The following is a 24,430-nucleotide window of genomic DNA, read 5'->3' on the forward strand; positions in this document are numbered from 1 at the left end:
AAATTCATTATGTTAGCATGGTTTATTGTTTATTTTATAAGAGCTATATAGACTCTTGACACTATCAAACATCACACAAATAATTAATCTACAAGCACGAACATCTAATTTGTTTGTGTTGTAGGAAGAAGAAAAAGACTTTTTATATCACCACCTATTAATCCCTTCCATCAAATCAATCCAAGTCATCACCACAATAATCATACACAAAATACAAATATACTTGATAGCATAAAATCGCTATATAAATTTTTAATAATAGCTTTCCAATCAAATCCAGCCTTCGGAACAAATGCAGAAGTATTCATCTCTCAAATCAGATACACAGAGATTTGTCAAGAGTCAAATCTGTAAAAATAACTAAAAATGAACCAATTCCAGGGAAAAGTAAAGGCCAGGAGTAAAAATCACATAGGCTATAGAAAGTATCCTGTCAAACTGGAACTTCTATACATTGTATATTTTCTCTTATAGTCAGCCAAAATCTTAAAGCTCTCCCTGGGCCTTCGCCTTTTCTGACTTGATTCAATGTTTAAATTATCTGAGAAAACAAGCAAAGAAACTGGTTTTGCACCACAAACTAGTTCGTTGACATTGGCAAACACCATAATGAAATAAAAACTTCAGCTCTTCTGTTTAGAAGGTATGAGGGGAAGCAGAAAATTAGGTCTAGTTACATGTCTTCTCTCGATGATTAGTTAACCAGTATAGGCAGCACGGGTTTACTCCAAGTTCTTTGTAGAACCTGAAGGAGAGCCAGCTGCATCAGGAGATGCTTCAGCATTTGCAGAGACAGGACTACCTTGGTGTTGCTCTTCAATACCATTTGCAGTCCTTAACCTGCCGGATCGGGACTTGATATTAAGCCCCACAGGAAAGGGTTCCTGTATAGAATAACCCACTTAATGTTAGAAACCCTCAACAAGATAGATGTTCCATTCGAACGGCTAAACAGAATATTCCTTTTCTCAAAAGGTCAGATCTTGCAGATTCTAGTTAGATGGTAGAATGAGCAGGATATAAAGAACTATGCAACATGACACAGTAAAGAAATGAGTATTATCTTAATTTCATATTGCTCCTTTACAAATAAGTCACTTCCTATTAGCTTTTGTGTCCCTAATTGAGGTTAGATTAGTGAATGTTTAGTGTGAGAAACTAGATAAAAACAAAGACCCACTGGATCATTCATGCCCTGAACGATGTTTGACATTATGCAAGCAGTGGCTAATTATGAACACTGTAGAACAAAGCTCCTAGATGAAAATATGTACTCAAGACCTCTACGATTAGCAATATTCAAGTGCTTCAATTTACAAACCACATATATCTATTAAAAAATTGGAAATCTTCGTTAACGAGGTGAAATACAAAATTTGAAGTGCTGTGATAACCCAAAAGGAATACACGGGGTATTTTGAAAGTCAAATTAGCTTATCCCAGGTAGCAGATCATATCGACAATGCTTAATACACCATAAACAGATGTCAGGCAGAAAGTAAAACATGAACAAAAAGAGGACTAATAGTATCACAGTACCTGATCTCCAGCATTTGGACCATCTGAATGGAAAAGGATAGGACGGCAGCGTTTATCTTCATTCATTAAACTAGAATTCTGGAAATGAGCAACAAGAGCAGATTTTCCTTGAATTCTAGCATATGCAAGTGAAGCAACCTTTTCACTGTTAAATTTTTCCCATTTCTTGCCATTGAATGACTGCACAAGATGAATTAATTTAACAAGTTTTCACAGAATAAAGGAAAATAATTTTACTGTGCTTAAACAAATCCATAAATTCAACTGGTCAAGAAATCATCCCAATTAAATACATGTGTACGCCAAAAGAGTTCCATGACATCTGAGTCAAAATGACATGGATATGAATATTAACAAACTGATCTTTCATTAACTGACAGACTCGCTAAACCCTTTTTTTCCCCATGAAAAGGCTGATACCAAAATTAAATTCATTTCAAGGAAGGTAGTCAACCAAACCTGATAAAATGAAATGATGTGTTGAGGTTTCGTCATGTTCATAAATGCATATCCAACATTGCACTTGTTCTGAGAAAACAACTGGAAAATTACCAACTAGATAACTAATGATTGAGCAAGTGCCAAATTGCATCGAGCATGAGTGCTTTACCTTAAAATCAATTGGTAAATAGAAAAAATCATAAGTTCCACGATGAAGTTCATCAATTGCAGCCAACAGCATCTTGGAAGTATACCTGCAAAGCAGTTAAACGCTTAACTTGGGTAATAAATTCCTGTTGGTAATGAAAACAAATGCTCAGGGGAATTTAAAGAGCATATAGAATACATACTTATTAGGAATGTTTTTGAGCATAAGTGTTGTACGAGGATCTTCACCACGTATGATAAGTTCAATATCGAGTTCATACTTCTTTTTGCTATCACCCTGATTAGAATTTGCATCATTTCTTCGGCTCTTAATACGGTCAATTGAACCATCAAGTGAACTAGGTGCCATGATCATAGCATTTCTACTATGGAATATCTGGCCCCTTTGATGGGGTGAAGAGATCCCCACATGTGAAGGGGTAGCGTCAATACAGTTTCGACTAGCGCGAATGAAGAGGCTATAGGAAGCAAGTTCTACTGGGTGCAACTTAGGGATGTCAGAAAAACCCATGTTTCCAAGAGATCCATGAAGAAAAGCATTTGAATCAATGGTAGAACCAACATGGTGCAAAGGTGGAACTGTATTCAGCATATGAGATGACGCTCTTGGAACCCCATGCCCATGCATTTGAGATCGATCATGAGTAGAAATGTTCACATATGATAAGTTTGACCATAATACGGGGCTAGAGGGATGGTGACTAAAATTAAAATTATCCCAAGCATATGATCGCCCATTAAGTGGGAAACTTCCAATTTCAGAAACTCCAATAACTGTAAAAAGACCAAAGAAAGAAATGATGAAAAACTTAGTTCTGGGAATCACTTAGATAGTAACTCAAAAACACTATATTTCACATCTGAAACTGAGAAAGATAAGGGAGTACAGAAAGTTTTACTGCTTACGAACCTTCACCACTGTTGTACTGGTTGTTAAGGCTACCAAATCCCACTTTCTGGAGAAATTTGTTATCAGTTTCTTCAGCAGATCTCAAGTTGACATTAAGGCTCAAAGATGACATCAGGTTTGGGGACTCACATGGAAAGCCATTTGCTATTCCATTGTGAAACTCTGGAAGTGAATGAGGATGGAGACAAAGTGCACCTTGCCCTTGAGCTCCCAAATTGAACTGGTTTAAAGAAAGGTTAAGATCAGCATGAGAAGCTTGATTGTAGCAACAACCTATGGATTCAAATCTCATGGTTGACATATTATGGGATACAGTGGAAGAGATTGCATGGGATGTGGTCTTTGTGAAAGGATTAATTGGAGCACAAACCGTAGAGCGTTGGCCATTCAAAGATCCATTTTCAAGACCATTGGATGCAATTGTTCCAAGAGACGCACATCCTGAGAAAGCCAAAGGGACATAAATCAATTTGTGGCATTTAGTTTTGCATAGTGTCCTAAGAAACGCAAAGGATGAATCTTCATAGGGGATAAAAGCATTAAAATAGTAATAAAACATCTTGATGGAGAGTGCCTAGCATTACCCAGTTTCCATCCATTTGATCCTTCCTGCTCCAACTCTGGGGATTGCATCAAGCTGCAATTCAAGAAATAGGTCACTCATGCATGATCCAAAGGAGAAAATAATAAAAAAAAAATGACAATAACTAAGGAAAGATGCCTGACATGGAAAGAAATTCAATGCATAAAAATGGAAGACTATCAGATCTATAATAGTAGTTAATGAGCAAGTTTTTACAGACACAAGCAAATATACGTTGTATATCAGTTTTGATTGGTCAAACCAAGACAAATATCACATATGCCAACCAACAAAATCAACCTGCATTAAACAAAACTAAGGTTAAACCCAAATATACCAAACCCACTTGGATATCAAGCCAAGTTCATTCTGATTGCCACAAGGCCAACGGAAGGAAACTTGTCCTCCAAGTGAACATACATATATTGAAGTTAGAAGACATTGAGTTCCACGAACGCATTTGAGACAATAAACACCATAGGACTGAACTTTTGACAGTTTTCAGTTAATGTACACATTAGAAAGAGGAACGTGTTAACTCATCTTTCTTTATTTCCTTTTTTAACACTGTATACCAACAAGAAGAATCTGCACAATAAATTAACAAAAGTGTTTCAACAGCTAAAGGAGGAATATTTTATTCTTCGATAAATAAAAACATATATCAACTAGCTTCAGGGATAGTTTTAGTCTATCTTTACTCTATTCTCTTCTTCTATTTATAGCTATTGTTCTGAAAGTTCGTCTATAGTTAAATTTTCCTCACTGATTTTTCATTAATACTCCTTGTACATGGTAAAATATTCATCTAAAGCTTTCTAAATCAATTGGTCTCTAGTTCGCCAAAGCAATGTGAGGGTGACCTCTTCGTCGATGAACTTTCCATGGCTGCTCTTCTGTTCCAATAGTGGTGGAGCTGCAGCCAATATTCTCCAGAGGTCATTATCAAGAATATTAACTAGATATCCGACAATCTATATCCGAGTTTTTCCATTGAAAGTGTCATCACTGCTTCAATGTCTTGCCTGTGAGTCACTTGGCCAATAAGCCACAACAATCTTCAGGCACCAAAAAATCAAACTACTAAAAGTCTTTTTCCTTAACATGTACCACAATGCACATTCCCCTTTCCAACCTAACAAATAACCCAACTTGTCTCACTCTAGTTATCTCTTAGCAACTTCAAAACATTGTACTCCAAAGATCTAGATGCCTAGAACATCTCATTTACCTGTCTCTGTTTCACTAATGCCACTTACAAGGTCATTCACTAGGTGTTCTTTGTGTCTCATAGTCATCATATGATGGGCATGCTTAGAGTTAAGTCTACGGTCGGATTCGTAATTCTAATAACATGATCCATAATTTGTATCGTAATATACAATACGATTTGGGTTTATAGCAATACATGTCATACATTTAAATGAGTTACTATTCTTTAGGATGCAATATTAAATAGATCTTACTAATTCTAAACAAAGGAAAACTCATCAAAAATAAAATTCGACCAACTAAAATTTAAACACAATCATTAAAAATTAGACTTAAACCCATTATGGAAAAAAAGGATGGATGAATTTTTTGTTACATAACATAGATGAAGAGTTAAGGGAGGGTGAAATCTGATTTATCATAGACTCAAGATCAATAGCAAGGGTGATGCCATTCCTCTTATCATGTCTTGTCTCAGAGAGACTAAAGGTCGATAGCAAGGGTAACGCCACTCCCCTTATCATGCATCTCTTTAGTTTGACCTTTAAAAAGATATACGACGACAACAACAACCAAGCCCTATCCCACTAGGTGGGGTCCGCTAAAGATGTACTTGCTTACAAATATCCTTGCCTAATTAGGACAAACAAAAATGTCAATGCTCAAATGAGCATAGATAATCATGGTCAAAAACGACAAATACTACTTTCAATATTAATCTAGAACTCCAAAAACTACTCTTAATTGGTTGGTCGATGCAAGTTTTATTTGCTCTTTTATATGACACTCGCCAGCTCTTGTTTGTCTTTTTCATCTTTCGTTTACCTACCTTTCTTTTTGGGGCTCTTCTTGAGAACATGTTATAAATGCAAACCCATTTTGGACATTTATTTTATACCGATGGAAATTTTTCCTTCCTTTTCCTTCAACAAAAATGTTTGCAAGATCCATTAGCTCAACTCAACTGAAAATTAATATCAAATGATCTAGAAATCAATGATATTAAAAAACAAAAGACATGCTAGTACATTGAAAAAGAGAAAGGGCAAACAATTTGTGACATGCATCAGAGCTAACTCTAATAAGATACCCATATATCTGAACCCAATCTTAGATTACAAAGTTTGTAGAAGGATAGGCTCTACAAAATAAATCATCTTTCATATATAGAATAGAAACTATAGGCTACTACATAATTCAATATTTGTCCATCTAGTCCTTAACCACTCAACTAATGATGAAACATGAATCCATTATATATTTGTCAATATTGAAGTCAACAACATACTCTTGAACACACATCTCACGCAGTGAATACAATTTTAGCTAGTCTCTCTTTCATAAATGCTAAGTGGTGACTTCTTAGTAGCTTCTTAGGCATTAGAATCTATTCACACTGATGTGTTTGTTCCCAGCATTCAAAATGAAGTAGCAAAGTTCTTGAAGGTTTGTGTGAATGATTTCTCATGATTGTGACATTTAGGCCTAGTTTCTACGAGAAAGGCAGCATATGTAGAGAAAGGAAGAAGGTAGGGGAAATAATTCATATAAAAAAGGATATTTCCTTAGATTTGATGAAGGCGGCAAAGAGTTAAGAGTTTCCCGTATAAATGTTTTCTAGGAAATTTAAACTTCAAAATTTATTTTTAAAAACATAAAATAAACAAATAATTTAAACAAAGACAATTTTGACTTTTTCTAAGACAAGATCGGAGTTCCATCGAACATGAATAGCACCTTTTCTGCCTCAATCATATGGAAGCAAATTTGGCAAAACTAAAAAAAAATTGCCAAATCCTTTTCTTCCATCTCTCCATTTCTGCTAAAGAAAAAAAAGGCAATTAGAGAAATCTTTTCACTACTTTATTTCAGTATGTATTTCCTTGTCTCGGAGGGCGTATGGTCTTATGGTTTAGACAGTATATGGTGGTCTTCTACAGATTGTCAACTAAGATGGTCTGTGGTCTTTTAACAAATTCACCATCCAAACCAAATATGTGAATCTAAACCATAAATATCAACAAAGAATCCCCTCCCCTTTTGATGGTCAAGAAGAAAGACCATCTATAGATCCACTCTAACTCCCTATAATACACTTAAAAGCTTTAAATCAATCAACAATGCCCCCAGGACGTAACATAGACGGTGGATGCATGGCATCTCTGGCGTAATGGTCAGGGGTCGATTCTCAGGAACTAACGACCTGGGGTTTACCCCATCATGCGTCTGACGCCTGTATACCTGCATGTACCTCTCTCCATATCCGTGGAGCCGACACTAAGGGGGCATTAATGTAGCGGATCTACATTTTTTTTAAATCAATCAACAATTGGTATATGCTCACATTTAATCTATAAGCTGGACACTTTGATATAGTTTCCATTCCTTCTTCTGTATAATTAGATGAGCTCAGTTCAAGTCACAATGAAGATATATCTTCCACTTCATTTAAGGCACCATCAATTAGAAAGGAAAATGAAGTTATAGTTTCTATACAAGGAGTTGTGTAACCCAAGTAATTAGAATTGTTAGATATATCTTATTAGTTATTGAGTTCTATGTAAATAACATTTTTAATAATTAAGACATCAAGTCAACTTTAACATTAAGTTAAGAAAATATTCAAATAATATGTAAATAAAATTAAAAATATGTTTTAAAAAATCTAATATTAGTTTTATGTAGTGTTTTATTAAAAGAGTGCTTAATTAATTAGCATTAATGTAATAGTTGTCTTTTGTATTTGTACTCATCCTTTACTCTTTCACTGACATTCCGAGTCACTTAATTTGATTATGTGTAAATATCTTAGAAATAATCATGACATTATGATCCACATTATGTTGGATACTTGTACCTAAGTCCAAGTAATCCAGACGCTTGCTCATCAAAACATTTATATGTAACTTATAATGTAATATGATCAAAGGAAAACCTGATTTATGTACTTACAATTTCCACATTCAAAGTTCAAAATACCATTTTGTGATAGAGTTCTGATTACAAATTGAGACAATATGATTTTGGTACCACATTGTGCTACACTCAACATGTTTTATCATATATTGAACTCTGCTGAAAAAAAAATAGATGAATTTTACTCCTCCAATACTCTTTCACCTAGCTTATTTTCTTTTTGAAGAAAAAAAGATATAAAAAATAGATGGTAATCGAATTAAAATTTTATTGAACTATACCGTGTTGATATTCAACACGCTTTGAGATGTGTTAAAGTAAGTCAAAATAAATTCAGATGATTTTTATTTATTTAATGCACTTTCATTAAAATTTTCGAGTTTTAGTGACTATATCCATCTCATTGTTAGTTCAATGTGTGTTGAGATAAATTCATAAAAAATTTAGACAAATAATCTTGTTCAATTTTACTTGTTTATTTTTAAAAACAAATTATTATAATCATTTGAATTAAAATTCTAAAGAGCCAACCTATAGAAAAATAGCAATAATTACTTTGATTCATTAATGCATGTCAAAGCGCCAAATTATGTCAAGTGTTAGTATGCCACAATACTCACTGATATACATGTATGAGAGATAATTTATAGGAAAGATACCACCTGGCATGATATGTGATGCCGGGCAGGATAGTAATCATCCTGCGGGCTGACGAGAAGGGGGAATAGAGAAGAAGGCAAGAAGAGAATCAGAAGAAAACAAGGAGAAAAAACTGTTGTTTGCTAAAAAAAGAAACTTTATTAATAATTCCTCATACAACTAAACATGTAGACTCTAGATCCTAGGACAAAGAAAGAAAAGAAATCACAATATATGGACCTCAATTCCAATCTTGTAAAAAAAAAGAAAAGAGATCTTTCCAAAAAAAAAATATTTTGATAGAAATTAAAATTAACAAAACCAGACACTGTTATAGACTAACTATGACTCATAATTACTAGGAATACCAAAAATACACTAATTACTAAAAAAATAAAAATTACTAAAAATAGTAATAAAATTTTTGAAGGCTCGGATGAGGGCTTAGACGGTGAAATTTGGGCCTGAAAAATGACGATTAATGGTACTCGGAAACAAATATAGATTTTGAAATTCTGCACTCGTGGGATTCGACAGATCCTGATTCCGAGTCTCGAGTCAAAATTTATGACCATTTGAAATTCAAGGGGTCATGTTAGGTTGATCCTGCATCAACATGAAATTTTAAACTATAGTTATATGTATTACACTAACGTGGTATAATACACAATTACCAAGGTGATATAGTACATGATAATTTTGCTGCTGAATTTAGCTATGCATAATTCACTTAATGTTTACAGTGTTTAGATTCCTTATGTCAAGTTTATATATTACTATGGTAGCTTGGTTTAGTCCCACCATTGGGGAAAGGAAGAGGAATTTTAAAACTTGCATGAGGTGAATTTTCATTAACTTTGGTTTTAAGCATTTTAACTAGTGATTGTATTTGTCATTGTAATGGGCTATTGTCTCAAGTTGGGCTATGATCAATATTTAAAATATCGTTGTGTCAGAGTTTCAATCTCAAACTTGAATGGTAAGATTTTGGTAACATAGCATCAATCAACCTACTTTAGCACGCTTTAATGTATTTGAAAATCAATTCAAATGTATAATTTTCCACTTACCTTTACTTTCAAATATAAGCTTATATCATTTATAAAGTCAATTGAATTAAAATTTATAGTAATAAGTTATAAAACTATAACAAGAATCTTGAGTAATGATTATACCTTCATAATACCAAAATGGGAATGTTTATTAAATGGGAACATTAGTTCTTGAAGCATTCTAGTAAGATTAATATCATAATTTTCAAGACTCATTAAATAATGCTCCAAAAATATTTGCAATTGAAATTCATTTCTCCATATGCCATAAATACTCCTCTCTTTTTTAGATAGGTAAATAAGTACTATCCAAATGTTAAAATGATGTGCAATCATGATTAGCGCACCCCATCTAGTGGCAGACCAAAGATCACATTGAATAGGTTGAGTGGTCTATAACTATGTATCCATATCTCATACAAAAATCAAATTAGAGAACAGCCTTGACAGCTGCACAACCTTAGTCTGCATAGTAGATAAGAAAAATGTATCTATTTTCAAAACTTTCCAACCATTGAACCTGATGTGTGTGTTTCATATATAGTTTTTTGTATTGTTTTGCATTTTTGTTTCATCACATGAGCATATTTTGCATACTTTCATCTCTTTTATATTGTTTCCTCTCTTTTAGTTCGGAGAACTGCTCTTTATACTTTTTGATTGATAGGATGCGAAATCGAAGCTTAATTAGAGTTAAAAAGCCTTGGAACAAGAATTCACAGCAAGGAACATGCTTTGGTTGTGTCCCATGACATGGCATATTCCTCCTGTCGAAGTTAGACGCTAAACGAAGTAGCCATGGAGTTTGCAAAATCTGACACGGGATGGCCGGCACGGGCGGCGCGACCGTGCCCCCTCTTGCCAAAATTCAATTTTGGTCGGCCTCTGACACACCCAAGTCATGCTCATAGGCGCGGCCATGTTCGTCAACCCAACCAACAATAGGGTCTAGTCGTGCCACCCAGCACGACCGTGTCCAGCCCCCTGTTCTGCCGACTTGGAGCAACATTGTAAGGCCATGCCTCCCAGCATAGTTGTGGCTCGTCAGCGGGCACCCTAGTATTTTTTAGAACGATTCAACAGATTTGGTCTTGTTTGGAGGGCTATAAAAGGCCCCAAGAGGCTAATGTTTGAGGGAGGAGGAGTTTCCCCATGATAGGGAACCCTAGGAGAGTTGTTTCCTAGGAGCCGTCAGAGTTTTCATCCACCATAAAAACTTAGAGTTCTTCCGAAGACACCGACGCACACCCGACTAAGCATTCAAGACTTGAGAGGTTCATGAAAGTAGTCCAAAACCTCACAAGGACACCATTGGCTATCATATAGCTTATGGGTTGGTCCCGATTCATCGTCATGAAGTAGGGGATAGCACCTAGAGGACCATAGGCCATCGTGACAAAAGCAAAACGATCGCTTTAGTAAGGCTACCTTAAAAGTAAGCATCGCATTTAGATAAGCACACCAATATAATTCCAAAAGTCTATACTGGTTACCTTAGGATAGACCACCTTCATGAGTGTCAACATTTAAGTCTATTCCAATAGTATTTAGGGTGTCAACAGTCATCTTGGCAAAACCATAATCCTAGAATTGCTCCCTAAGACTGATTTTCTATAGAGACTCCTCTTGTATTTCTTAATTCGTTTTCTTTCTCTCACGATTCTTGCAATCTCAATTGTTCTAAATAGTCTACTTCGTGATTTTGACTAGTACTCGATTTACCTTCCTTGTGTGATCGATATTTTATTACTTAACAACAGCCGTACACTTGCGGTTTTCACACGTCAAAACCTCGGAATCACTCTTCTAAGGGAGTGATCCAAGCCTTGGTGGATGATCAATAGCCCTATGTTGCTCGGTTGCCTCATGTTCATTAATAAAGGTAGCTCCCTTGCACCACAACTACAGTATAGATACCATAACAAATTGGTATCGGGCCTCAGCGTATAGAGTCATCAATACTAGGTCAGTCGTTTGCCTCTTGCTTTACCCACCATCAGAGGTAGCTCACTTACCACAACTATTATGCCAACCATCACCAGGACTTTAGTAGTGATAGCTCCCTCCTTGCTTATCACCCCTAACACCAAATCTCAACGTACGAGATTAACAACTCCAAGCAACTCATTTACCATGGCATTGGTAAGAGTGCTATAGGAAGAGTGATCCCTCCCTACTTATCACTAGTGAAGACTATTCACTTGCTAGCACAGCCGTGCCGCCATCACCATGGCATTGGTAAGAGTGCTACAAGAAGTTGATAATGGAAATGGTGTCTAAGAGGGTTGTTGCTTCTAAATTTGCTTTCCCATGCGAGTTATCCTCATTTTGGTCAGTTATTTCCAATTTAAATTAGAGATTGTGATTCAATTCTCAAATTATTGTTGTCATTTGTTGGCTCTCCATCTGATGGGCACGTGTTTGACCAATTCTGCTAATTTTGACTTTAATTTATAAATTTTAATCTGAAAGTCGACACCCTTAGTCCTCTCTAATCCATATGACCTGCATGTGCCTAGCTAGGTCTCCTAAATTTTGAATTCAAATCCAGAGGTCAACGCCATTGGCCTTCCTTGATTTCAGTACCTACCACCTTAGAATTGAGTTTAAATTTAAAATCCATCAGCTACCTAGCCACCGAATGCTTTCCTTACATATGCTTTGCATGTGATCCCGCCCATCCGCCCATTGCTGCCCTTGCACATGCTTTACATGTGATTCTTACCATCGAGCCCTAGCTGAGGATGAGCTTTGTGCCACATCTAGACAAAGACGCGAATGCTATTTGCCACCCCTGGTTCGAGCAGCACCAATCACACAATTTCCACCATAATATTCCTTGCTTAATTTAAATCTAAATCATTCCTCTACTTGGACTGAGGCCACAACTCCTTCTACGGTTTGCTAGCTCATCGCCAAATAGTGGTGACTAAGAGACATGCGTCTAAAGCTCCTCAGCAAGTAGAGTTGCTCCCGTTAGTTGCCAACCTTCACTCTGGCCTCCGGTAATAAGCAAGAGTTGCTTGAGCAACAACACCTCAAGAAGGAGAAGGCACTGACCACTATCTCCTAGTTTAAGAAACTACATCCACCGTTGTTGACTAGAAGTCATGGCCACTAGTTCCCAACCAAGGACACATAGTTTGGAGCTACAGCTCACCCATGGTTCCTGATCTCAGTAGCGATGATCCAAACCATAGCAAGGTAATTTTTTTTTAAAATAGTGCTCCCATTTAGAAAGAGAAGTTCTCCCTTCTCACTAGGAAAATGACGAGAAGTGGCAGTGAGCTCTTGGTCAAGGATTGAGGGTCAACTGCTTGCATCTAAAGAAGGGATATTTAGTGCCCCATCAACAAGGGAAGGAACACCTCCCCCGACCGAGGTTCATCTAAAGGCTAAAGCATCCATTGAACCTCCAATGGAGTTATAGGGAATCTCCTAAAAGATAGGTGTGCTCGGAGCTTCAAAGATCGCCAGCATCACAAGTGGATGAACACCACAACCGACAAGCAAGCAGTAACATTGTTGTTGTTGGACAATGACGGCATAAGGAATTGAGTGAGAGGTTGTTGAGATAGTGGTTGTAGATGCTACTGTTGCTAGCAAGCAGAAGATGGTGTGAGAATCGACCAAAATAGAGGACTTTTTGAGTTTCCACTATTCAAAACAGAAGAAAACATCTTTGCTATTGTTGGAGTTATATTTGGTGCATCTCCTCTTCCTTCCTCCAATTTTAGTGTTTCATATCCTTCCCCTCCTCCCATTTCAATATTTCATATCCTTACTCTAACTAGCAAATAGAATCGAAAGATGAGTCACAAGAAGAGAATATTTCTTTGGCATTTTTCTTTACCTCTCCTCTCATTGTTATGCTTTATCTCTTTTTAACCGATAGACAAAATCTAAAAAAATCATAAGAAGAAAATCTCGTCTCACTTGGTCACTAAAAAGACGTCAACACAAGCAAGATAGTGAAATTTACCCATGTTAAGATAATATCAGTATCGGTCGGAGATACAATTTGACTATGTTGGTCAATAACGATTGACACTTGAAACATTTTGATATTATAATATCAAAGAGAACATAGTCCGAGGCTTTAATTGATCCAATCGAAAAGAATTAATATGATGGGGGAGAAGCCATTAGATTAGACCTAAAATGTCACCAAAAAGGTCAATCCAAGAGGTCAAGTTTGACTAGAAGCTTGGCAAATTGATAGAAAATCTGAGAGGTCAAGATTGACTAAGAGATTGGATAATTAGAAGTCCAAGAGGTTAAGAGGTTAAGGTTAACATGAGTAGAAAAACTCAGATGATCAAGTACAATTGTTGGTTCGATGACTTTAGAGACCTAGAGCGAGATGAACTAAAGGGAAAGAAGCATCAATGACATTGAAACTTGAAAACATGTGTTAGAGAGATTACAATGGATTGTAATTTGGGTTATTCTCTAAATAGAGTCTACATAGAGGGAGGATTACACAACCAAGGAACACGGTTCAAGGGTGTAGTCAATGTTTTAGCTTAATCTTGAGTTACATCAAGATCCTTGAGCAGATTTGGTCGATTGTAAGTGTTCTACTCACAAACAAAAAGGTAATATTTTGTCGAGTTGATGAAGACAAGTTCATTGGATTGTTCAAAATAGAATGCTCTCTATTGGATTTGAATCGATTGAGCTAGATTCGAGTCAACTAAAAAGGTACTATTTTGATGGATAAACTTACTATCACAACAACTCAACTTGGATTAAACTGGTTGAGTCAACTAAAAAGCATTTGCGTCAATCAAATTAAGTTTGAGTAGATTGGAGAAACTACCTTTTGGTAAATATGCTTACCATCTTTTCCACTTGAGTTGATTAAATTGACTTGAGTGAGCTAGAAAGATTTTCAGTCAATGATTGGTAAGAAAAAGTTTTTCTTATCTTGGTTTTAGTTAACTAAACATGATTTGAGCCGACAAAAATTAAACAAAAACTAGTCATTTGAGATATCTTATCTGTTGTTAGAAGTCTGATTTGTTAATATAATATGGGTATAAGTACCTCGAGATATATCAACTAAATACACAAATCCCGAAATGCTTGTAGTCCCTTAAGTGCTCACAGCACCTTTCAAAAGTTCAATTCCAACTTGACTTCAACATTTGAAAGCTCCTCTTTTCTATTTCTCATCTATTTCATTACTTACATCATTTTTAAGATAAAAATTATTACATGAAGTTGCTCCACTTCTTAAAGAGTTTATTTTTTGTGAGTTTTTATGAGAAATAACTCAACTATCAAATTAGTATGCAATAGAATAGGATAAGCTTGTTTGAATCACATAAAATCTCTAATTAACATTAAACTATAGTATTTTGTCTTATTTCCACTGTGTCCGTTACTCAAACATCAAATATTTATTTTTAAGCTAACTTTATCTTAGTTTTGCTCTCACAAGATAATGCAATTGGTTAGGCAACTTGAAATCAACCATTGTCCATTTAATACCTCTTGATTGGAAATTAACTTGATACACATCTCTAGATCCTCCATAATCCATAGTCCCACAGTTTTATAGCTGATCCAATTAATAATTTCCTGATTGGGAGAGTTGGATCTCATTGATCTAGTTGGATGAAATCCTAATATGTCCACATTATAAATTCCATAGAGGGCCATTTTTACTCATAGAGAGACATTATAAATTCCATAGGATTTCATTAATCTAGTTGGATGAAATCCTAATATCTCCCTTCTTGTTTTATGGATGATCCAATTTTGTAGAGATTGAGGGATGGAACGTGAAGGGTTATAATTGTCTCCAAGTTGTGCTATGTATTTATGTTTTCATGAAGGAATAATGGACGTGAAAATAAATTTTGTTCTTGCTAATATGAGTATTACTTGCCAAGTAGATCAAAAGTTCAAGCATAATTAGCAACTAAACTTTATCAAGAGCATGCGACAAAAAAGACAATTTAGTTGTCCAGTGCATTTTAAATAAACATCATTGCTTGCAAGGAGTTGTAATCAGTTTAATTTAAAAAGAATCTACTAAAGACATTCAGAGTTAGTTTCACATCTGAACACCACGAGCTGATAACAAAGACAAATATACCAAGAAATACTACAAACAGTTTGCTTCATCCAAGAAAAACTACAAACAGTTAGCTTCATATGTGATCACTGATCAGCTATAAATTTTATTTCAGATTGAGACTGAATAGTTCTAAAAAGGTAAAAAAAAAAATCAGCATAGATCTGCTGCCAATTGTTTTTATTATGTAAAGAATAATATTGATTACCATCCCATCAGTTTGAATACCTACCAAGAAAACTTTGGTCTTCGACAATGCATGAAATAGATAAAGCCCTTGACAAAAAGAGAAACAATAAATGGCAAGCTCTAACCAAGGTATGTTGTGCAAATACTGAAAGGCCTAATAGCTCAGTGTTTTATGAATTAAACATTGAGCTTAGATTTGGTTCAACTCTTCATTCAATGCAAATTAACAAAGATAGAACAATATTGAATTGCCACCAGGTAAGCAGGTTAACATTAGGAATCATTAAATCTTAAAATTCATAATATAAGATAGTCCACTATTATTATTTACAACTACAGGATTTTATAGAACATGAAATGCTATAGGTTGATTTGTAAAGGAAAAAATAAATGACTAAGGCCATTTGGATAATACCACCGTCTTGCGCCTCCTGGACGGCTAGGCTCCAGCTTGATTTTCTTACCAGCAATATCACTCCTGTTTAAAGAACGAAGTGCTACTTCAGCAGCTCTCACGTCATAAAATTCTACAAATTTATGATTATGCTTATGAGGCATTTCACGTATCTGGAGGCAAAAGTTTATGTTTAGCATCAGAACAATTTTCATATATGAGCAAAAAATAGAAGCAGGAATCAGAATACTTATCACCTCTCTGATTTCACCATAAGCACCAAATATGTGATGGAGGTCATCAATGGAAACAGATGAATCAAGGTTGAATACAACAAGTGTACCCTGGTTTATATCTTTGTCTGATGGATTGTCCTGATAAATAGACATTAATTAACAAATAACAAGGTAGAAGTTTGGATATATTGTCCACAATGGATGAACAAGTTTCTGTGAAATAAAAAATCAAGCTTCGAGGAATCAGTAAGGTAGGATAATTCACATTTTAGGTCTAACCAAATCCAGTTTACATTACCCTAGATACAATTTCATTTATTGAAAACTATAAGTGAAGGCAGTAGAATTAATTGAGAGGCTATAATGGATTCTAACTTTTGATCAATACCTTTCCCACTAAAACAGTTCTGTACATGTAATGTAGTTTACCTTTGGAATTGAAAAGTGGATATCAAGCTTCCTCCACCTCAATGGCTTACTTTGAAGTGATTTCATCGCATTTCGTGCTGCTCTTATATCATAGTAAGAAATCATAACAAAACCTCGATGTTTACAAGCAGTATAAATTGTCCGTATCTCACCATATTGCTGCAAATTTTCAGAATATCCAATCAAAAATAGCAACTCTATGATATCATATTCAACCATAGAAACGGCTACTGTCGAACAATATAAGGTATCATTGACACAACAAAAGCAACAGTTGAGTGCTTCAATAATGTCAGTGACAAAAAGTCAAAAACAACATAATTACAAGAATAAATACCTCAAAAAGAGCTCGTAACTCAGCATCTTCAACATTGCTATTAATGTTTCGAACAAAAAGAGTTCTTGAAGGATGTTCACCAAAAGGGTGTTCACCAGAAAATAGGTCATTTGGTCCACTTAGCTGCTCATTAGCTGCTTCTACAACAAGTGCAGAAGCTTTATTGGCATCACTATTATTATCGACTTCTAGTTCCATACCTCCACCATTGTAGAATATGTCATCATCAATATCAGCTCTATCATTGATTTGGCCAACAAATCCAATATCATCGATAACACCAGATAGCAAATCATCATCATCAGGAAGAAGGTTTCCTATTGTTTGAGCTTCAAGTTCTTCCATTGTTTCAAAAGGTTCATCTTCATCTAAGTTATTTTCATGTCCAGACTGATAGAAAGTAGCATTGTTTGATGACAATTGCACTACCTCATCAAAATGACAAAGAAGATAGTCAAGATTACTTTTGGAAATATACTAAGACATGCAATAGACCTCTGTAAAAGGAAACATTCATAGCTGAACATTGTCAAGAAATAATAGCACATTAATACCACAAAGATCAAAAGAATGAGCATACATCTTTTTACAAATATATCTGATAAAGAACTTGAGAAACGTCTTTCATAAAGGGATCCACTCTGATTTTTGGGCTCCTCCATTGCAGAAGTTGATAGACTGGAAAGATCAGATTGGAGAGTTGAATAATGATTATCATCTTTCCATGAATTTGATATGCCACTCATCTGCTCCTTTGTCGTCCAAAGCTCACTCTGTCCTAAATTTCTCACAGGGTGAATTCCTGTTATAGGAAAATTATTTAGTGGTGATGAAACTGACTAATTGTTTGGCATGATCAATGTCACTTCCTGCACTCCTGCAGTAGACAAACACTAACACACTTGAGGATATGGTAGTGCAGGATGAAAAAGTACAAGAAAACAAATCCCTCAAAAAAGAAAGCACAGAATTTGGAACAATAAACAAATCTATAAGCAACATACCAAAACTTAGTAATCGTCCAAACTCCTTCCTACCACATGCAAATGTGCTCCAGCATATGTCTTTACTCGATTTGAAAATCTTATTAAAAAAAGTTGCAAAGAACAGAACCAAAACTTAAAATCCCATTGATAGCTCACAACATCAATCTTTGAAATGTAAGGTTTTAAAAGCTTCCATGAATATCTCACATAGCAGTCTTAAAATGGAAAGGCCTGTAAGAACTACCCTTGATAGTTAATACATCAATCTTTAAAAAGAAGGTTATAGAATCTTCCAAATGATAGCGCTCAGAAAACTCTTTTCAATTGCACCAAAAAAAGAAAGAAAAATATCTTAAATAGACGGGTGTAAAGTCTTACTAAAATGACCGGCTATATGTGCATATCTTCAATAAGCTGTGCAGGAGATGGGTACACTCACAAAGGAGTTCCTTAAAATAGTATTCAGAAATAAGACTTTCTTTAGCAATCTCTCTTAACAACTTTCCATAGTATACCATTGAAGCCAGTAAAGTAGATTATGAGACTTATTGGCATAGGGTCAGAAATAGAGTCTAATATCCAAACGTAATCATCATTAATAGTCAATAGAAACGTAAACGGAAAAGTTGTACTGCTCACCATGAAGATCGATCTCTCGACCTGATTTCTTCAACCCAACTTGCGTCTACAATAAATGATATATCAAAAAAAATAATAATAATAAACAACTGAGGTGTCATCTGATAAAAAAAATATTAATATTTCTAAAGGAAGAAAACTAAAATATTAATAGGCAAAAAAAAAAGAAAGTACCATATGTCTAGCCAATCAACTAAATGGGGATGTACTTAGGAAAATAGAGGGCACATGGACATTTTTTTCTTGTAAAGATAGGTAAATTACCTCTATCGGAAAGACTATCTCTTGGAGAAGAAGGAAGAATCCTCAGAATTCCGAAGAAATGGAGATAGGCCATTCTGTTCAATGATTTTAGTCGGCATCCCGTCAGCGAGAGAGAAAAAAATGAACCCGTGATCCTTTTTGGATAACGTTAGCAGTTTCTGCCGCAGCCTCCAAGCAAAGACAGAATCAGATCGAGCGATCACTATCTCCTGATCAATGAAACTGTCAAGTAGACGATTGACTTCTTTGACGCAAAGGAGGAAGAGAAGGAAGGATAAAAGGATCAAGCTGATACTTCATATTCGGACAATAAAGAAACACTGAGGCTTCAAAAAATTTTCTTTAACAAAAGAGGAGGGTAACTTTTAATCTTAAAAATTACTTCTTCTGTTAGCGAAAGGGCACGAAACCAACAATTTAAATTACGGCATGGAAAACGAAAATGCACTAGCATTCTCACAAGGCAAAAACCAAAACAATTAGAAAGATTAGATGAATTCGATGATTTAAGCACACGAAATTCATGGTTCTGTCGAAACTGACATCAAAAACCAACCTTTACGCACCGATCGCATAAATTATGAATCTCAGATAAAACCAGAACTTTCGTCAAACAAAGTAAATCGGAGAGGACAAAAAAAACTCACCGGAGAGCTCTCTCTTCTGTCAAACCACAAACTGCGCGAAAAAGCACGAACGGACGGCAACGGGAAATAATTTAAAAGAAGCTACACGCGGAAGTATAGATTCCACTGCGCAAGGCTGGGAGGATAACCTCGGTGTTCATGCCATGCGCAGACGTCCAAACCCTTCCCTTCGACGTCACTGCCTTTTTTTTCCCCCTCGAACACTATCAGGAAGAGAGCCCCGCCTCCCCACCGCCGCATTCCAATATTTTATTCTCGAACTCACTCACTCCCACACGCTCTCTGTCGTTTTCTCGAGATTTGATCCGGCGACACCGAGCTCAGCGCCACCGAGACTGCTTGCAGCGTACGTCACCGCCCGCGATCCGCCTCTGCCTCGACAGCTTCGCCGGAGGGAAGCAGAAAAGAGCAGATCAAAGGATATAAGGGGGCAAAGAAGAAGGGAAAGAGTAGCCCTAACGAAGTGAAAACAATGACCGGAGGCCGGAGCAGAAGATTGAGGGAGGTGGAGAGAGCGCGGAGGAGCAGACCGCGGAAGCAGCGTCAAGGGGGGCTTCGGGGTGAATTTGGAGTTGGTGGGAATTAAAAAAATAATAATAAATTAATTGTATTGAAACGGACGGAGAGGAACACGACGAAGACGGAGCCTGCTGTGCCGTTACCGTTACTCGGGCCATGTCCCGTTGCGGAGTTCGTAACGCTTCGGGAGACCACCGTCCACGTCGCTTTGCGATCTAAAGCGGACTCCAACGTTCGAATTAAATCTCATTACCAATTGTCAATATTACCCTCGATTTTCATACTATTTACATTAAATAAGTCATCAGTTAACACAGTCGCGGAGAGTTGTTCCGTAAATTCAGAGGCCCCCACGTTACGCTCGCGAAGCTGCAAGCTTTCGCGCCTTCCGCATTCGTACTCCCGCTGAGACCGACGACGTGCGCAGTGATAGATATCCTAGAACCTTTATGTGGGCCCCACGGGAGCCCGCCCAATAGCGTCTCGGCGAGAAACAGGTGAAATCACCCAAGGGAAACCAACGGAATGGTAGGGCCCCACGCAAAACTGGCGTGTGGTCCTGCGGTTGTTCTGCTGCCTCCTGTACGAGACGGACAGCGGATGCTTGGAAACGTCGAGGGGGAAAGCAACAGTGAGAGTGACTGACGGCGCAAGATAAGCGTGGGAGGGAGGGAGAGTTTCTCTTGCAGCCGTCTGATTGCGATTGGAGGGACCGCGCGGGATGCCCTCTTTTCTTGGAGACCGGTGTTGTTATGTTTACAGGAACAGAATTCCATTTTCTTTTTTAAAATTTTTAAGAGAAAGAAATTGGAAAAAAAAAAAAAAAGACGAAATTCATTAAAAAAATGTATTTCGGATTATATTTTTTTTAATATTTGCAGCTATTAAATTTTATTTTTAATAGGTACCACGTAATTAACTTCCTCCCTAGTCACAATATTGATGAGAGTAAATTTTCTAGTCCACAAATTACGAATCAGGAGATGATCCATTATATGTGGACCTTTAAATATGAGGTTCATTCAAATTAAAGGTTCTTATCAGTGGACTATCCCCTAATCTGTAATTTATGGATCAGAGAATTTTTGTTGCAATATTGATGATATCATTGGCCAATAATATTAATCTCCGGTGCTACCATGTAATGGTAAAAATACTCAATTATGTCTCAAGTATTTATATTATTCAACCTGATTAATCCTCGTCGAGATTATATAATTACTTGGCTGCTGCAATTGTTTGCTCGTTTGATGCCCGAAGGCTTGGGCGATGTAAACGAAAGGGTGAGTTTCTTGAATGAGGATTTGATTTTTTACATTTGGTGCTTAAATGACTTATGGTGTTTGTTTTTCTGATTTTTTTATTTGGTGACCAGTAAGAAAATTTATGAGATCAAATCGATCACTAGACGAATGAAAGAGAAATATCTAAATATGTGAGTGTTTTTAAAATTGAAAATAATAACTATAATAGTATAACAAAATACAAATACACACACAATTAAATGGAAGAAATAATCAAATGTGCATCTAACTGATATTTTTCCCCTCATATTCATTCATTTAAAATCTAACAGAACCAATTAACTTTCCTTTCTCTCACCAAATTCAATGATTCTTCTCCTCCATGTGCACATGATCAACAACTCACCTGGTAATCAAACCACTACATCAAGTGACAAGTGCAGGTTATCCCTTATGTGCTAGTCATTATTCCAAAAGTTAGTAGTCGTCCGTAATTTATCTTCTCCGTGTTGATCCTGGGACGGGTTGACGAGGGCGCTAGGGATGAACGTATTCACCTTTTGCCACTAAGTACAGGCTCTTCGCGAGGTTGGTCTCACCTTGCCGCAAACCTTTATGAGCTCATGACTACAATCTAGCCGGGAGACTATTAAAATAGATCAAGTGTACGGGAATGAAAATTATTTAATAAATTTTTACATATTTGGATTGAAAAAATATCAATTTTTATTTCTAGATTAAAATTACTTACTATAAATCCTACTATTTAATTAAAAATCTAAACTGTTTAATGACTAATAATCTTAATGACTAATTTTGATGAAATCTAAAATTAAATTATATTAATGTTATTTTTTCATATTAAAAAATTATTTTAACATTTATTAGTCATTTTTTAGTTAGTTTTTATATAAAAAATATATATTCTCTCATGTTCTATTTAGTTTCACATTTTAGGATTAGCAATACGGAGAAGTTTTTATAAATATCTTGGGTTGATAATGTTTTCTTAATCTTTTGACTAATATAAAATGTAGCATATGTTCTTATCAATTTAATATTTGGTATAAAAAATTAAATTAATTTTTTATAAGTAAAAGCTATTGTAGGACGCGTTGATCTCAATAATTTTTCTAACATACACTGAGTTTAATTTTTTTTCAGGACATCTTTAAATTGAAAATCATTAATACTTTTTAAATAGTAAAATTATTTATTGATTTCTATATTATGATTTTATTGTAGTTTAAATGTTAATTACCAAGAACATGTTAGTTTTTACTATTAAATAGTAAACTAACATGTTTCACGTGTATGTTAATTACCAAGAACATGACCGGACATCCGACCGCCCATCGCTGGTGGCCTCCAACCGCCTAGCTCGGAGGGTGAATAACTCGCTTTTCTTCTTTGAACTTGAATGACAGCGAAAAACTCAAAGTGAAACTCTCAATCGCTAATACTTTTGATTTTACTTGGTATCCACCTCCTTGAGGTGAATAATCCAAGGAGTCACTCCTCACACTCATAGTTCCACTATGAATGTCTCCTTCTCAGAAACTTTTCAAAGACAAAGAAGTCTTATACAACCTCGAGCACAAGAATACAACTGTAACACCCACGAAATAATAAGCTATACCTATGGGTATTTTTCTTTTAGAATAAAAGAAAAAGAGAAATGGAAATAGAAACCAAAATGAAATAAAAAGAAAGAGAGGTTAAGGTTTGAACCTTGAATCTCCCACAAATGATAAAGTTAAATTGGTGTATGGTAACCACTAGAGTAATGAATGATATGTGAATAGAAAAGAATGGAAATTGTAGTTAAAAGTGAGAATATAATTAAGTAAGGGAATAAGAGAAAATCAAGTAGCTTACCTCCTCTTCCTCTTGGTTAAGAAAAGAAGCAAGCAAAAGACAAGTTGCCTTTCTTCCTTCTTTTTCTCTATTTTCGTGGGAATTAAGAGAGTGAGGAGATAGAGGAGTTAAGGGGATGAATGGGGACATGTTTCATTCTCATTGGGAATAAATAGGAATGAGAGAAGAAAAGGGAAAGAAAGTTGGTTAATTCTTCCTCCTTCTTCTTCCTCCTCCTTCCTTCTCCTTCTTCCTTCTCCACCAAGACCTAAACCTCTCCCTCTCTCATTTCCGAAAATCCAAGCTAAGGTTTTTCTTGCTAAGAAAAACTAATTCACAAGAAGGAGTCCTCAAGATCTACTCCTTACAAGCAAGAGAAGAAAAGAGAGAACTAAGAAGAGAAGTTTCTTCTTCCTCTTCACAAGGGTACCATCTTCCTTAGGAAAAACAAGCAACAAGTTGTAAGTATCCTCTCACCTGTGGTACAAGTTGTTTACATGTTTTCCATAAGGTTAGAATGCTTAAAAACCTAGGATCACTTCTTGAAATTTCGGCCAAAAACTTGAACAAAGGATTTAGAGAAGTTTAAGACCTAACTAAGCATGCTCACTATGTTCTTATGATATATGCCCTAGTATAGGAGTTAGTGAATGTTTCTTATGCTTGTATGTTTACCTAAAACTTAGATACATGCTCTTAAACTTTCGGCCAAAGTATGAATAAAGGATTAGGAAGGCTTAAGACCTAAATTAAACATGCTCACTATGCCCTTATGATAAGTACCCTATGATAAGAGATTAGTTTGGTGTTTTTATGCTTGTATGTTGCTTTAAACCTAAATGCATGCTCATGAAGTGTTCGGGCATGATAGAGAAATTTACTAAGAGAGGTTAAAAATTTAGTCTACCATGATCATGACTTGCTTATTAATATGTTATGAAGAGTACTTAGTGTTTTCACACTTGTATGTTAATTGGAACCTAGATGCATGCCACCTTAGGAAATTAGGGTTTCGGCCATGATAGAAATGAAGACCTAGAAGTACTGTTTAAAATTTTAAGCTATCATGCTCATGACTTTTCTTATGAAAAAGAGTAGGAAGATTTCTTAGGGTTTCATGCTTGTAGGTTGTTTGGAACCTTGA

The 24,430-nt window shown here is 35.8% G+C and overlaps 1 protein-coding gene across 9 annotated transcripts; it reads right to left on the reverse strand.

Annotated features, from left to right (window-relative positions):
* Window positions 1-220: 220 nt before the first annotated feature.
* On the reverse strand, window positions 221-20,225 carry LOC122041093 (protein MEI2-like 4). Of its 9 annotated transcripts, none has more exons than XM_042600672.1 (16): window positions 19,667-20,225; window positions 19,020-19,228; window positions 18,756-18,801; window positions 17,711-18,007; window positions 17,131-17,555; window positions 16,794-16,952; window positions 16,386-16,502; window positions 16,153-16,301; window positions 3,643-3,695; window positions 3,429-3,499; window positions 3,059-3,278; window positions 2,331-2,922; window positions 2,150-2,234; window positions 1,999-2,067; window positions 1,540-1,719; window positions 221-884 (listed from the first exon to the last, which is right to left on the reverse strand). In XM_042600672.1, the coding sequence occupies exons 4-16, from the start codon at window positions 17,874-17,876 to the stop codon at window positions 723-725; spliced, it is 2,448 nt and encodes an 815-aa protein (XP_042456606.1). In that variant the 5' UTR covers window positions 17,877-18,007; window positions 18,756-18,801; window positions 19,020-19,228; window positions 19,667-20,225; the 3' UTR covers window positions 221-722. The 9 variants fall into 9 exon arrangements, with proteins under 9 accessions (XP_042456606.1, XP_042456605.1, XP_042456604.1 ...); XM_042600671.1 differs by having other exon boundaries at window positions 16,150-16,301; XM_042600670.1 differs by having other exon boundaries at window positions 3,372-3,499; window positions 16,150-16,301.
* Between the last annotated feature and the right edge of the window lie 4,205 nt (window positions 20,226-24,430).

This window comes from Zingiber officinale, chromosome 2A, assembly GCF_018446385.1.
Source record: "Zingiber officinale cultivar Zhangliang chromosome 2A, Zo_v1.1, whole genome shotgun sequence".
NCBI classification, from domain to species: domain Eukaryota; kingdom Viridiplantae; phylum Streptophyta; class Magnoliopsida; order Zingiberales; family Zingiberaceae; genus Zingiber; species Zingiber officinale.

Bases quoted from the DNA above. Each gene is read 5' to 3' on its own strand.
- LOC122041093 (XM_042600668.1), bottom strand. From the start codon at position 17,876: ATGAGTGGCATATCAAATTCATGGAAAGATGATAATCATTATTCAACT. The intron at 3,696-16,149 runs GTATTATCCAAA...CTTGAATTGCAG, and splicing joins CCAGGAGGCGCAAGACGGTG to CTTGATGCAATCCCCAGAGT. The intron at 2,068-2,149 runs GTAAAGCACTCA...TTGTTTTCTCAG, and splicing joins ATTTACCAATTGATTTTAAG to AACAAGTGCAATGTTGGATA.